General features: G+C 37.8%; 1 protein-coding gene across 1 annotated transcript in view; it reads right to left on the bottom strand.

Moving 5' to 3' along the window:
- ITGA8 (integrin subunit alpha 8) overlaps nucleotides 1-12,965 on the bottom strand; it is a 101,094-nt gene that overhangs the window by 19,563 nt on the left and 68,566 nt on the right. Inside the window, exons 24-27 of the mRNA XM_021388378.1 lie at nucleotides 12,410-12,515; nucleotides 10,620-10,778; nucleotides 5,382-5,507; nucleotides 2,250-2,363 (exon numbers count right to left, since the gene is read on the bottom strand). Coding sequence (XP_021244053.1) covers nucleotides 2,250-2,363; nucleotides 5,382-5,507; nucleotides 10,620-10,778; nucleotides 12,410-12,515 — 505 coding nt within the window. The remainder of the gene's footprint in view (nucleotides 1-2,249; nucleotides 2,364-5,381; nucleotides 5,508-10,619; nucleotides 10,779-12,409; nucleotides 12,516-12,965) is intronic.

The raw sequence follows: 12,965 nt of genomic DNA, 5'->3' as shown, positions 1-12,965 counted from the left end.
TCAGATCAAGAGAGTAGAGAAGGGTGTTCTGAATCAGCTTGATAAAACATCCTCTGCAGATGCTTTTCTTTCTTGCCCCTGTCCCTGTTGAGTTAGAACAGCAGCTCTGGCATATAACTTTCAGATTACTAAAATGAAGTAAGATGAGTCTCACTGCTCCTGTAATAACCACAGCACTAAATTTCATGCAGTTATCCTCTGTCTGAGACAAAGTTAGGCTTATCGTCCAGAAAAAGCTCATATTCCAAGCTTTTTAAATATAAACTCTTCATCTTATATTCTAGAAAAATATTCTGGCCATTAGGAGATACTAAGAAAAGGAGACTTTGTGTCTATTGTAGCTAGCTTCTTCTAACGTTACACATCTTCTGTCACAATGAAAAACATAGAGAACCCCTCTCTGTTTCTCATTACATTTGTTTAATCTCTTATAGTTATTTCCTGCTACATACAAAATTGGACTCAGAACACTCAGGAGACTAATTCCCGCTGAAATAGCTGTAAATGGCCTAGAAAACTGGGGTCTAGGATCTGTGCAAGGGGTTTCATTTACATGTCTGGTTTTTAACAAGACAAAGCTTTGGCCCTTACACATTTACTTAGATTTCACCTGAAGAATGATGAACAGAAAGACTTGATTATATCCTGAATGAGGCAGGTCCAGCTCCTAGTACTGTAGCTCTCATAGGAAGTTAAGCTTCATCTGTGTAAGATGAAGAAGGTACACTTGTAATATTGCTTGGACACAGCAGTAATCAAAATTATCATAAACAGTTCTAGCCAAGGATAATCTCTACCTCTCTGGCTGTCTCTGTGAGATAGGGACAGTGAAGTAGTTGGACTAAGCTTTTAAATAAATTTAACAGGGGCTAGCCAGTGTGCAAAGGGCCCACTCGCTCTCTTGTTTCTCCAGGGAAGCAAGTTAAATGAGGAAGAATTTATCTACCTTCACATTTGCAGAAAAGGAAAAATTAACTTCAAAGGTGTGAAGAGCTCAAACTCCTGTGATAAGCTGAGCATTCTCTGTTCTTCTGCTAGGGTAAGAGGCACTGTGGGGATAAACCGTTCTTCTCCCACCGCTGCAGGGAACACAGGAAGGCTACTGCACTCCGGATAGAAAGACCAGGATTCTAAATTGCTTGAAGAAGGAAGGCGATAATCTACCAGTTCCATTACGATAGAATCTGCTGTTATTTCCTAGCAACAGCAAACTGAAGTAAAAATTTCTCAGTGTATTGTCCAGTGCTAAAGAAACTCACCCAAACCCAGAGTGCTGATATTCTTATCATTCTCTTAGCACAGTGCTTAAAGGTATTATCTCTAAGAAAAACAAACCTTCAGAGAAGCACTACAGCAATGTATATCTGGAAAGTTTCACATTTCAGATTGCGATATATATCATGGGATTTTTTTATTTTCAAAAACAAGACATAGTAACTTTATCTTTTCAATAGCATAGAGAGGATTCCCTCTGAAGGACCTTTTGGAAAACACTACTGTAAAAAGACAAGTCCACGACAACCACATTGTACTAAAGTCATGTGGCCAGCTATGAGTTCACAGCTCACAGCGCATTCCCTCTGCCTTACACAGCATAAAAACAATTCTGAAAGCAGGTGTAGTTGGAGTTGGAAAAATTTGGAAGGAGAAGTTCATTCTTTTCATGGTTTGCACTGCCCCACCTTTTTAGTGGTAAGTCACAGGTAGTCTCTACTTAAATATTATATGTCATATGGGAGATGAAAGTAGATGATCTTTAAGGTCCTTTCCAACCTAAACCATTGTATGATTCTATGACATGAACTTAATACATTTTTCTCTTCCCTAGTTTAACAGACAATGAATAAAAATTTATTTGTAAACTGGACACAGTGTACACCATCTACAGTGTGGCTCCTAGAGATGTCTTTCATCTGGAAAGATGTGAAGAATGCAGAGCACCCCAAAGAGACCTAAGAGATAATTGATTTGGGCCAGTCCAGGAGAGCAGAAAGAAAAACAGGAAAAATGCTTAAAAAGCATCTTAGAATTTTCAGGGAAGATCCAGGAGATGAGTTTGAGAGGGACTGATAGTGGGTGAAGGGAAAATAAGCAGCATGCGTGTGACCTGAACAGGAACTAGCCAGATGTTGCCTTCAAAGGTAGTCAAACTCACAAGGATTTGCATTTCATAGTTTATATTCCTAAATATCTGATCAAATAAAAGACGCAGGGATCTGTGTGTATAGAAAGTTTTCTGTTTGCATTACCTGCAGGAAAGTTTCAGCCCATAGCCGGGACCTGATTTTCAGCGCTGCGCTCTTCCCTCTTTCCAGCTGTCCCACATTGCAGGAAATTAGGATACACTTCACATTTGTACAGTTCTGTGTATAAAATAAAGGGAAGTCATACTTTTGTTTTAAAGATGAATCAAATCACTTTCAAATGCGCTAAATTATCAAAACAAATGGACTTTTCCTTTAAGAGTTAAGCAGTCTGAAACCAGTGATGTAATCTAATATAAAAGAGATATGTCATGAGCCGAGAATATAAACCAAGAGGGAGACTGTGTTTGTGCCATCAGTGAATACAATTAATTACTGTAGTAATGGAAGCAAAAGTAATAGCTTTCACCAAACTAGTCTGAAGTACTATTAAAGTGTCCAGGTACTCATCAATCCTTTGAAGCATGTGTTTTGCCTCTGTTGATCATTTTGTCATTTCAACGTGTATTTTTTCTGTCCTTTTTGTCTGAAGTCTACATTTATGTTCCTAAATCTTTTCCCTCTTCCAACTCTTCCAGTTTTCTTACTCATATTTACATTATAGCAGCCAGAATGTTTGCTAAGATTCATTAGTTGCTCTATTTAAAACTTGTGGCCCATGAAACATTGCTGATGACTAGTGATTCTGGCTTATACACAGAAATGAAGGCAAAAGTCAAGTCGAGTAACTCAAAACCATATACTCTAATAAAGTCTGCCAGAAGAATGTCACCAAAAAATTGTCAAAAGCTGACTGGAAGCCACTGAAGGGAATGAGCAGAGTTCCATGGGAAACCACAGAAATGATGGAGTTGTTTGGGGTATAAAGGAAGGCAGATCTTGCTGAAAGACGATTAAAAGTGTGAGGGTTTGAAAAAAAATGTATTGCTGTACATATACAAATGAGTTTTACCTGAAAAGTTTTGATTTAATTTCCAGAGGAAGGCTATGGTTTTATCTGATTCATATTTTTATAACAAAGCAGAAACTCCTTTTCTTATGGATGCTTTATCAAAACTCCTGATAGGAAATCTCGTGACCTTGATGGCAAAGGTTATTTCTCACAAGTATGTCCCCCTTGGGGAGGAAGAATGGCTGCACTACCAGAGTCCATACTTCAGACACTGAGATGATGGCAGATGTAATTTTATTTGAAAACATCTTTAAGGAATCCTGTATCTTTATGGACAGCTTACCCCACAAATTCTACCTTACTACAAGTTAAGTAGAAGCTAAGTACTTACTCACTGTTCTCTAAATCTGCCTGAAAATGAAACTGGAGCATGCAAGTATTAATTTTTTTTTTTTTTAATGATGATTTCAGAGTGTCTGTTTCTTTGGCTGTTCATATTTAAACATCCTCCATCCAGATTTATTTATCTTGCAGGAAGGAGGAGAGCTGTATTCATTAATCATAGTGGCCAAAACAACATATTAACAAAATAAATTATTAGTATGCAAAAACCCTACTTTTGGCTGACATTCTAGGGCCGGAACACATATTTCTAATTTCCATAGTGATTTTTCAGAACGCTGTAACAGTAAAACTAATGGAAGAGTAACCTAATGTTTAACAAATTGTATAAAAACCATAAGAAGTTCTCAGAACATTTTTCATTTCTGTGAAAATGCTTTAATGAAAATTAAAATAACAGCTTCTGAAGAAATACAAAGTTTTGAACAAAAAATTGCCTTTGGCCAATCAGACATTTTCAGTAACAACATTCACTTTCCATAAATACCTTCAATGATTCAAAATTTTAAAAAATATATGTTTTTGGATCTTTAGTAGTCAGTGCTGAAGGTAGTTGGAATTGGGACCAGTTTCTAAGAGAACAAATGATACGTTTGCTTACTTTTCTATGTCTATCCTGAAAAAGCCCTGCTATATATTCATTGGTAGGCACTGTACCCAATCCCATTCCAGCCTGTGATTATCAAAAGCACATTGTACTGGAGAACTGCTCATCACATGTGCCAGTTTTATATTCCTGTGTACTCTCTGCCTGTATCAAGCAGCTGAAAAATCTCTGCCTCGTATTTTAAAATGAGTAATAAGGTGCAGACACAGTGCATACTTACAATGTTGGTTAACCATTCACAGTTGCTGCAGTAATTTCTATGTTGGTAGCATATGAGCTTGATCACTGAGGAAGATAACTGATAATTAAGGTATTACTGAAGAATGGATTAAGTGTTCTGTGGTATTGACTAGTATGTCTGAAAGCTCAGGCATTTTTTCCTTCAGCCTCAGCGGAATCAGATGCTTCCCAGGGCATTAGGTTGATGAAAGAATTACACAGGCATCCATCAGCAGTGATTATTGCTTCAAATGGGTTCATCGGTGATTTTTGTTCTTAATTACATTATGGTGTTCATTACTTTCATGTTCTTTTTCCTGTTATAAAAATTGCCAAATCAACTTTCAGAAGCAGTGTAATTATTCTATTACTCCAGAACACCTACATCTATGAGGTTCTTTTCTTCCTACCTAATTCTGGTGATGTCAAGGAATCCAAATGGGAGGTTGCAGTAAACAGCTTAATAAGATGCTGCACAGCATGAAAGAAACTCTGCCTGAGGTTCATTAGAGTAAAAGGAAAGCACTGACTGCATGAATCCCATGACTGACCTCGAGGTCACCAACTTTGAACATAGCCTCCAGGCACAGAGAGCTGATGCCTACAATGCTGAAGTATCCTTGAGATTGGACACAGAATGCCGAAGTGAAAAAACAGAAAACCCATCTGAAAATGCAGTCGTGTACAAACACTCAATCCGGACCAATCAGGACTATTTTCCTGGACTAGCTGGGAGATAGAGTTTGCTCTTGCTCATAGTTTTAAGCACATCAGCTGCTGGTTGGAATGTTAAAAATGTGGTGAGCTGTCCCATCTGCCTTGCTTGTGGTGCTGGAAAGGGAAGGAATCTTATCTTTCCATGTGTATGTAAGTACTTACTGGCGGAGCCAAATATACTCCAAAGTATTTGTATGTCAGAGCTGTTACTTCACATGAAAATTTTCATTTTAAGCATGAGGTACTTTTTGCGAGCCTGTAAACAAACTGCAGTCAAACTGTCAGCCACCAAGATTGCACTGCATATATAGTCCCAGTGTACAGATTTTAGTTAGCTCACCAGTATTTTTGCAGAGTTCCTCCTGTAAGGTTCTGCCACAGTCACCTCCCTTCTCCTGATGTAATGAGAAATTGTGAAATTATACAAAAAAGTAGCAAGTTCAGGACTGTCCTGTGGAATAGCAAACTACAAAGAGAAAAAAAAAAGTGAATATTAATGATATATCCATTCAATGAATCTAACAGATTGGTTCCCTTCTGAGAGGTTTCCAATTGTGGATTAACATTGTTTTTTCAGTTTAAAAACACCGATGTGAAAACGTACTGTCTTCACTCAGTATGATTAGCAGTAGCATAACAACAACATATTGCTTTGCTATAGGAATTACAATAGATAACGTTTTTTTCACTCCATACTTATTTTTTTTAGACTCCTGGGGCTTGGTTCTCTTCTCTGTGATGGGATAAATTCAAAACCTGGTCATTAACTCAGCTCAGAATCTGCCTATTGCAAGATGATGATTTTACCAGCATTACCAGAAAGTAACAAGAAAGAAAGTAAATTTGAATTCTAGCAGCACAGATTGTTATCCTTGTTGAAGATTTCTTTTTTATAACAACTTTGTATAATGCAACAGTTTGTTCATTATTAACCTCATATTAAAATGCATCCTATTCCACTTTATCTCCATGGATTTTTGATGTCTGAATAAAAGCCGGTTTTGTTGCTGCCAGTTTGCCTTTAATCTATACACAGAGCATTTAAAGCTTCTTTCAAGAAGCCTCAGAATGACTGGAAATTCAATCTCTATGGAGGGAAAGGTAAATTCTAGTTTATGAGAATCTGATTGTGTCGAATGACAATAAAATATAGGCGGAAGTTTATAATAAGATCTCAAATGAACTCACCTAAACATAGCAACACTATTCAGTGGAGGCCTCAGATTAGGAACAGCTACATCAGATCCATCTTTAGAATTTAGAATGGTTTGGGTTGGAAAAGACCTTTAAGTCATCTCATTCCAATACCCCTGCTGTAGGCAGGGACACCTCCCTCTAGACCAGGTTGCTCAAACCCCCTTCCAGCCTGGCCTTGATTGCTTCCAGTGAGGGGGCATCCACAACCCCACCGGGCAACCTGTTCCAGTGTCTCACTGCCCTAACAGTAAAGAATTTCTTTCTAATAATTAATCTAAATCTACCCTCTTCCAGTTTAAAGCCATTTCCCCTCATCCTGTCGCTACATGCCCTTATTAAAAGTCCCTCCCCAGCTTTCTTGTAGGCCCACTTCAGGTACTTCAGGAAGGCTGCTACAAGGTCACCCTGGAGCCTTCTCTTCTCCGGGCTGAAGAGCACCAAATCACTCAGTCAACTCTATCAGCCTTTCTTTAAAGTCCCTTCAACTTTAACCTCTGAACACAAAATATCTTAAATTCCTAAAGAAAATGTTAGCCATTATCGGAAACATTGGAGCACAGAAGTGAAGCTACAGCTATGATCCCACAAAACCTTCCAGAGACTAATGTTGTGCTGCACTGGGTTTGGAATATTTGAATAAAATTCTAAGGCAAAGAGGGAACAGTTTTGACACTGTCTGAGATCTTCAGTGAGAAGCATCCTGCAAAGTAAGAGATACTGTAATTTATTAACTGACAAAAAACACTTATGCAAAAATGAGAATCTTTTTTTTTCCTTTTGCTTTATTAGGTTGATGTCGTCTTTTGCAATAAGGAAACAGTTGAGTAGCTAGTAAATCTCTGCCTCTCCATGTGATAACATGTGGGAATTCTCTTTCCAGGATTCTTTCGCCAGGATATCTGGGCTTCTATAACAATGACAAGAAACCCACAATATAATGACATGCCTTTGAAGAAGCCCTCAATATACGGAGACAACTGATACATAAGTAGATCCATCTGAATACCTGATCATTTTTACATTTACTTATTTTTTTAATAGATCATAGAGTGTCAGCATCTTCAGTAGTCAATTATTTACAGCTAAGGCTTGAAAATAGCCCAGAGGGACTAAGAAAAGTTTAGATGTCACCTGCAACAATTTAAAAGCAGAATTCCTCCAGAGGTTTAAATATTCAGGTTAAAGATATCAGGCAAAAGATAGCAGGTTAAAGAGATCATTTTAACAGTCTTGAGCCAATAGCATAGAACTGGATAACTCTGTACAGCCATTCTATACGGCACATATTTTGTACACCATATCTGACTTAAAATGGATTCTCCTTTTTAAATACAATGGCCTTTCTTGGTTTCCCCACTGGGAAAACTGTACTGTGAGCCTTGCCACCTCGAGCAGATTTCCAGGTATCTCCAGTTCCTCAATTTCTCATTCAAAACCCAGTTTAGCCTCCCTCCTTTTCTATCTTCTGCTGCAATGTGCAATTCCATCAGGAATGTTCAGGGAGAGGACTGTTTGTGTCCCCAGACCAGAAGTGGTACACACTGCTAAGAGCTCTGCAGCATGGGGGGGGACACAGCGCCTGCACGATGTCAGAGCCTGTCAATGGTGCACCTTACCCATATGGTGGCCTTACTCTGTATGGTCTGTACAGTCCATCGTAGTCAGAAACCACTGCGTGTCCCTCTGGTATTTACAGGCACAGGCTGCCTAAAACTACTTCTTGCTATTAGCAAGGCAAAAAAACCTCATAAATACTGGATCAGGCCAAAGGTCCAACTCACTGAGCCCCTTCTCAACAGCCCTGCCTTCAAACAGATGTGGATGAAGAGAAGGAACAACGCATGCATTTGCGATACCCTCTTCTAATAACTTTCAGCTTCCAGCTCAGGGACTTCCTGATGCGGATGAACTTTCTGTTCATTTATTAATCTTCACTGGACTTCTCTTTTGCAAATTTGTCCAGTTCTCTCCTAAATCCACATAAACTTTTAACCCCAAAATTATAATAATAAATTATTATTAAAAAATAATAAAATTTATATTTGGGAATGAAACAGTGAAACATGATGGAAAGCTTTCTACAAGACAATACATTCAACAATGGGAAGCGATATACTGCTTTAATTGAAACTGAACAATCTAAGTCATTTTTAAGGGGAAACACCCAAGCACCCTAAGAGAGCAAGATTCTGAAATCCAAGAGGAGCCAGGCATGTCATGTCCTTAGCCTTATTTGGAAATGAGAGCCAGACATGCTGATGTTTATACAAAACCCCCGTATCCTCTTCCCATCTGAAGCAGTACACAAGCATGAAGTATTTGAAATCAATTGCATATTCATGCTGTTCAGTGCTCTGAAAGCTATAACAAGGAGAGAATGTTTAATTCTTGCAGTAATGGACTGAAGCTATCTTCTGCTAAGACAAATGGACCATGATTTCTACAAGAAATTTCACACAAGCCTCACAAGTATTTGTTCTTGTTTAGGTAGCAGTTGTAAGCATTATCAAATAGGAGAGGAAAACCAAACTCAAAAAAACCTAAAAAAATCATCAAAAAATACATTGCCTTGCAAATGTTACTAAGAACTTTGGCACTATTCCACCCATGGGCTCTTCCTTCCTGACAGTAATGTTCCCATCTCAGCTTCTAAAGTGAAACTCAAAGCAACATCCAGTAGCCAGGGGGAAGGATGCTGAAACCTCTCTGCTCCTGATCTGATCAATGGGTTTGAGCTCTTAGGGTTGCAAATACAAATTGGGCAGCTTAGCTTCCTGTTCCTCACTGCTTCTGAAAAATAAGTGGAAATGAGGTGCAGAAGATCATACAAAATATTTTTTCCAAACTTGTTGTGTTTTGCATACAAAATGGAAACATCTTGAGTTTCCTCTCATTTCCATTTTCATCCTGCAGTGAAACTAAATGAAAAGAGAGAATCCTAACTCTTCCCTGCCTTCCTTGGAGGAAATGTAAAAATTTAGCCATAATGTGTTTGATATACATTAATTTTCCTATATTCTTGTGATGATATAGTGTATTTCTGTCTCTGTAAGCTAAAGACTTGTCAGGTAGCTCCTGAAGTGGTGACCAATCCTGTTGGCTAGAAAGCTGTCTCCACTTCTCTGCACTGTACTGAGCTCAGCCCCTCCTGGTAAGCAGAAGACGTAGCGCAGTTTTCGCATTTGGAATGCGGCTCTCCCCACAAGATGTTTAACAGACTACTGGTTACACTTGAGAAGTGGTGCTTATTCCAGAAGTGTCTGGAATCAGTTATGCTTAATAAACTGGATACCTTGTTTTTGATGGGATAATAAGGAGAGCTGTGCTTTGCTAAATCTTCTGACTTTGAGCCAAACCCATTTCTTTTCGCAGGATCTGCCATCACAAACATAGACCTTAAAATAAGCTTTGAGACCCACTGCCTATCAGCACCATGCTGAGGAGGCTGTGACCACACTGTCCCTTGGTTCTGCCACCTCCAAACTCTGACATCTGCAGCTCTGTTTCAAAAGAAGAACTGCATCCATGGAAGGAGAAACAATTTGGAGAGCAAGCAACATGTAGGAGTACCAAGAAAAAACTAGTGGGGGATTTTTTTTTTCCCTTTTGTTGGTATGATTAAAATAATTACAGAACCATTTCCAAGTAGGAAAAAACAAAAAGCCTGTCATGTTGCTGACAAGATTGTAAATTTTACAAGTTAATATTGATTAAGGCATAAAAATAATTGCAGTCTGTATGAATCCCTTTATCAGGTAGGAATACATGAAAACGTTCATTTCTGGAATATCCTTGATGCGGAATTCCAGTTGCTAGTTTGTTTTATAGGATATTCAAATAATGTTCTTTGATACATCAAAATCATGAACACTTTAAGACAGGTAAAAATATATATATGCTCCTAAAGTGACTCTAACTTTACAGAGTATACTGTCTTAAACTATGTTGAACATAACCACACCACAAAATATAGCATGTGATATTAAATATATGCATCCTATACTTGGTGCAAGGAATTACCCTATGGCCACAACACATGCTGAGACTGACTGACATGCAGCAGCCCTGCAGAACTAGCCCTAGTTACCTGTGGAGAAGCCAGCTGTGTGCCGGGCAGCAGAGAGAGTCAACTACTGCACTCTCATGCTGCAATACTGAATCAAACATATAACCTTCTGCTGATAAGAGTTTATACACAGCCCATAACACAGCTGCCACACTAGACACATTCTGGACTGCCTCTACTTTGCTTTTTACCTATGAAAATGATCTCAGGGCCATTGTGAAAAATTTCCTAAAACCTCCATCCCATTGTGAAGTTGTAGGCAGAGAAAAAGCAAGCATATGTAGACAGGGATGGAAATAACAGAGGGTGACTTACATTTATTTGCATTATATTAATAGGAGAGCTTGTTTGACAGTGCAATGGTCCATGAGTCTGAATATGCAGAATGTAAAGAAGAAACTCTTCTCGACTGGACACAGGCCAACCGACATGGAGAACTGTATTGTTGATGGCACTTGGTCCTATATTGTGAAGCTGGGAAACAAACTTTATCAGTGCTTTCAAAGGCAGACAATAATAACTAAAAACACATCAATCATCACTTCGATACCCTGAAGTACTTTTGGAAGGAGGTAGAGACTACTATTATCATTTTATTGATGGAAAATCTGATGGCAGGCAGTGAAAAAGAACCTCCTCGTATTAGTTAGAAAGCAAATTCGTAAGAACAACCTTTTTTGTCTGTTTTCAAAAAAGCTATCACTTTTCCCATTTTTTTCCTGCGTATGAAAGACCTGAAATGACCTTAAAAAACCAAACCAACAAGACCCAAACCAAAACACATTAGCAAAATACAATGTACAAATACAAACAACAAACCAGAACAAAAAATACTGAAAACAATAGGCAAAAGTTCATGACACACAAAAATCACATTTCAGGGTGAAGGATGAGAAGGTGTAGTGGAGACTAAAGTAGTTTTTTGTGATTAAGAACTCTATTTGCAGCATTTCTCAGTTCAAATTTCTCAGGAAGAGAGAAAGGAATTAGCTTTCCCGAAGTAACATCACAAGACAGAATTATTTTCTGAGAAAAAATAAAAAGCATAGAAATTAAAATGTGGGCTGTTAAAAAGTTTCCTTGTAACAGTGTACGATTTGAAAATGTCTGATGACTGCAAGAGGTTTGAGTATGTGCTAGCATTGGATTTGAGAGCTACAGAAGTGGAATACCACGAAGCTTTACTCAGAGTTTCTGGAGACTTGAAAGAGACCCTACTCTTTTTTTTTTTTTTTTTTTCAATATGCAGAATTTTTGTTATTGTTGAGCCTTATTTTGAACCAAACAAAACCTACTTTCAATCTTACACCTTCTTCAGTAAGGGTTTTTTTTTGCAGGTGTTTGGTATTCCTTATGCCTTATGCCTATTGATTGATATCAATCAATAAACCATGAAAAATGCTTCTTGAATCACCATACCTACTGAATGACTAACTATTAAAATACATTTGAAATCACATATTTTGCTCCACAAACAGGTGGGTGAGATAGGAAGATCTGTTAGATTTTCCAGTTTAGAAAAATTTATTAAGATGAGGAGATCACAAATAAGATTTTGTATTTTATAATCTAATTCACTACAGTTCATAATACCATGCAAATTTTAATCTTACACTGTTGGTTAAGCTCTTGAGGGCTGATTTGTGAATTGTAACCATATGTGAAGCGTTCTGCTTTATGTTCTTGAATAAAGGTCACCCATCGGATTCCAAAGATGTTTTGTATTCCATACAGTTCATTCAGGACACTTGTTTCTAACCTGAACTCTTCTCCCCATAGCTTTTAATGAAAAAACAGCCAAGTCAGTGAAAATATTTGACATTGACTGTAGTGAGCTTTTAAGCACTGTTTTTAATTCTTGCCAAGCATCCTAAATGTTTATAGATCTCTTAAATGTCAAAGGCAGATTTCTAGCATAAACTAGTATCTCCTTTGCTAATGTGAAAAGGGTTGTGAATTCACAGATTAAATTTTAGTTCATGTTCTGAAGTGGGAATATTTACATGTATGGCTTTATCTAGATGCCAATAAAGACAATAATTCAAATTCATCAGGATTTCATTGGGAGCAGTGTCAGGTCCTATGGAATCATATATCATTATTACCTCATAGATGTGTTCAACTAATGGACCGATTTCTTCTTCTTTTGTAGGTTCATCTTTGGGTTCCCAGTTATGAAGTGGCAGAACAATCTGTGGTGGATGAGAGACTCTGTAATATATAAAATGAGTGAATACAGCGGTCAGTTGCATTACTTTAAAAAAAAAACTAAGACCACTACAGAAACCTGAACCCTTAAGGGCACATTCATTACCATTCGGAGAGGTTTGCCTATTCGCAATATGATGCTTCATAAAGTACTGCCCCATCCTTACAACTACTGAGGGTGACCATTTAGTTCCATACTTCCCTGGAGAGGTAATCCCTTCCAGACAACTGGCAAAGAGGAAGGTAGTCTGCTTGGCATTCATATCATTCTCAATGATGAGGCATATAAATATCCACAAAACTAGAGTAACAATATGTAAATACTATAATTTCACACTTATAGCCTGTATATACTCAATGCTATGCATCTTCCTTCCCTGCAAACAAACACACAAATAAATAATTCAATTCCTTTGATTATGAATTTGCCTGATACTATTCCTCTGAAGAAAC

The sequence above is a fragment of the Numida meleagris genome, chromosome 2 (genome assembly GCF_002078875.1).
Source record: "Numida meleagris isolate 19003 breed g44 Domestic line chromosome 2, NumMel1.0, whole genome shotgun sequence".
Taxonomy (NCBI): Eukaryota; Metazoa; Chordata; class Aves; order Galliformes; family Numididae; genus Numida; species Numida meleagris.
Note: the sequence above shows the minus strand (reverse complement) of the source record. Positions and strands in the feature narration are given on the sequence as shown.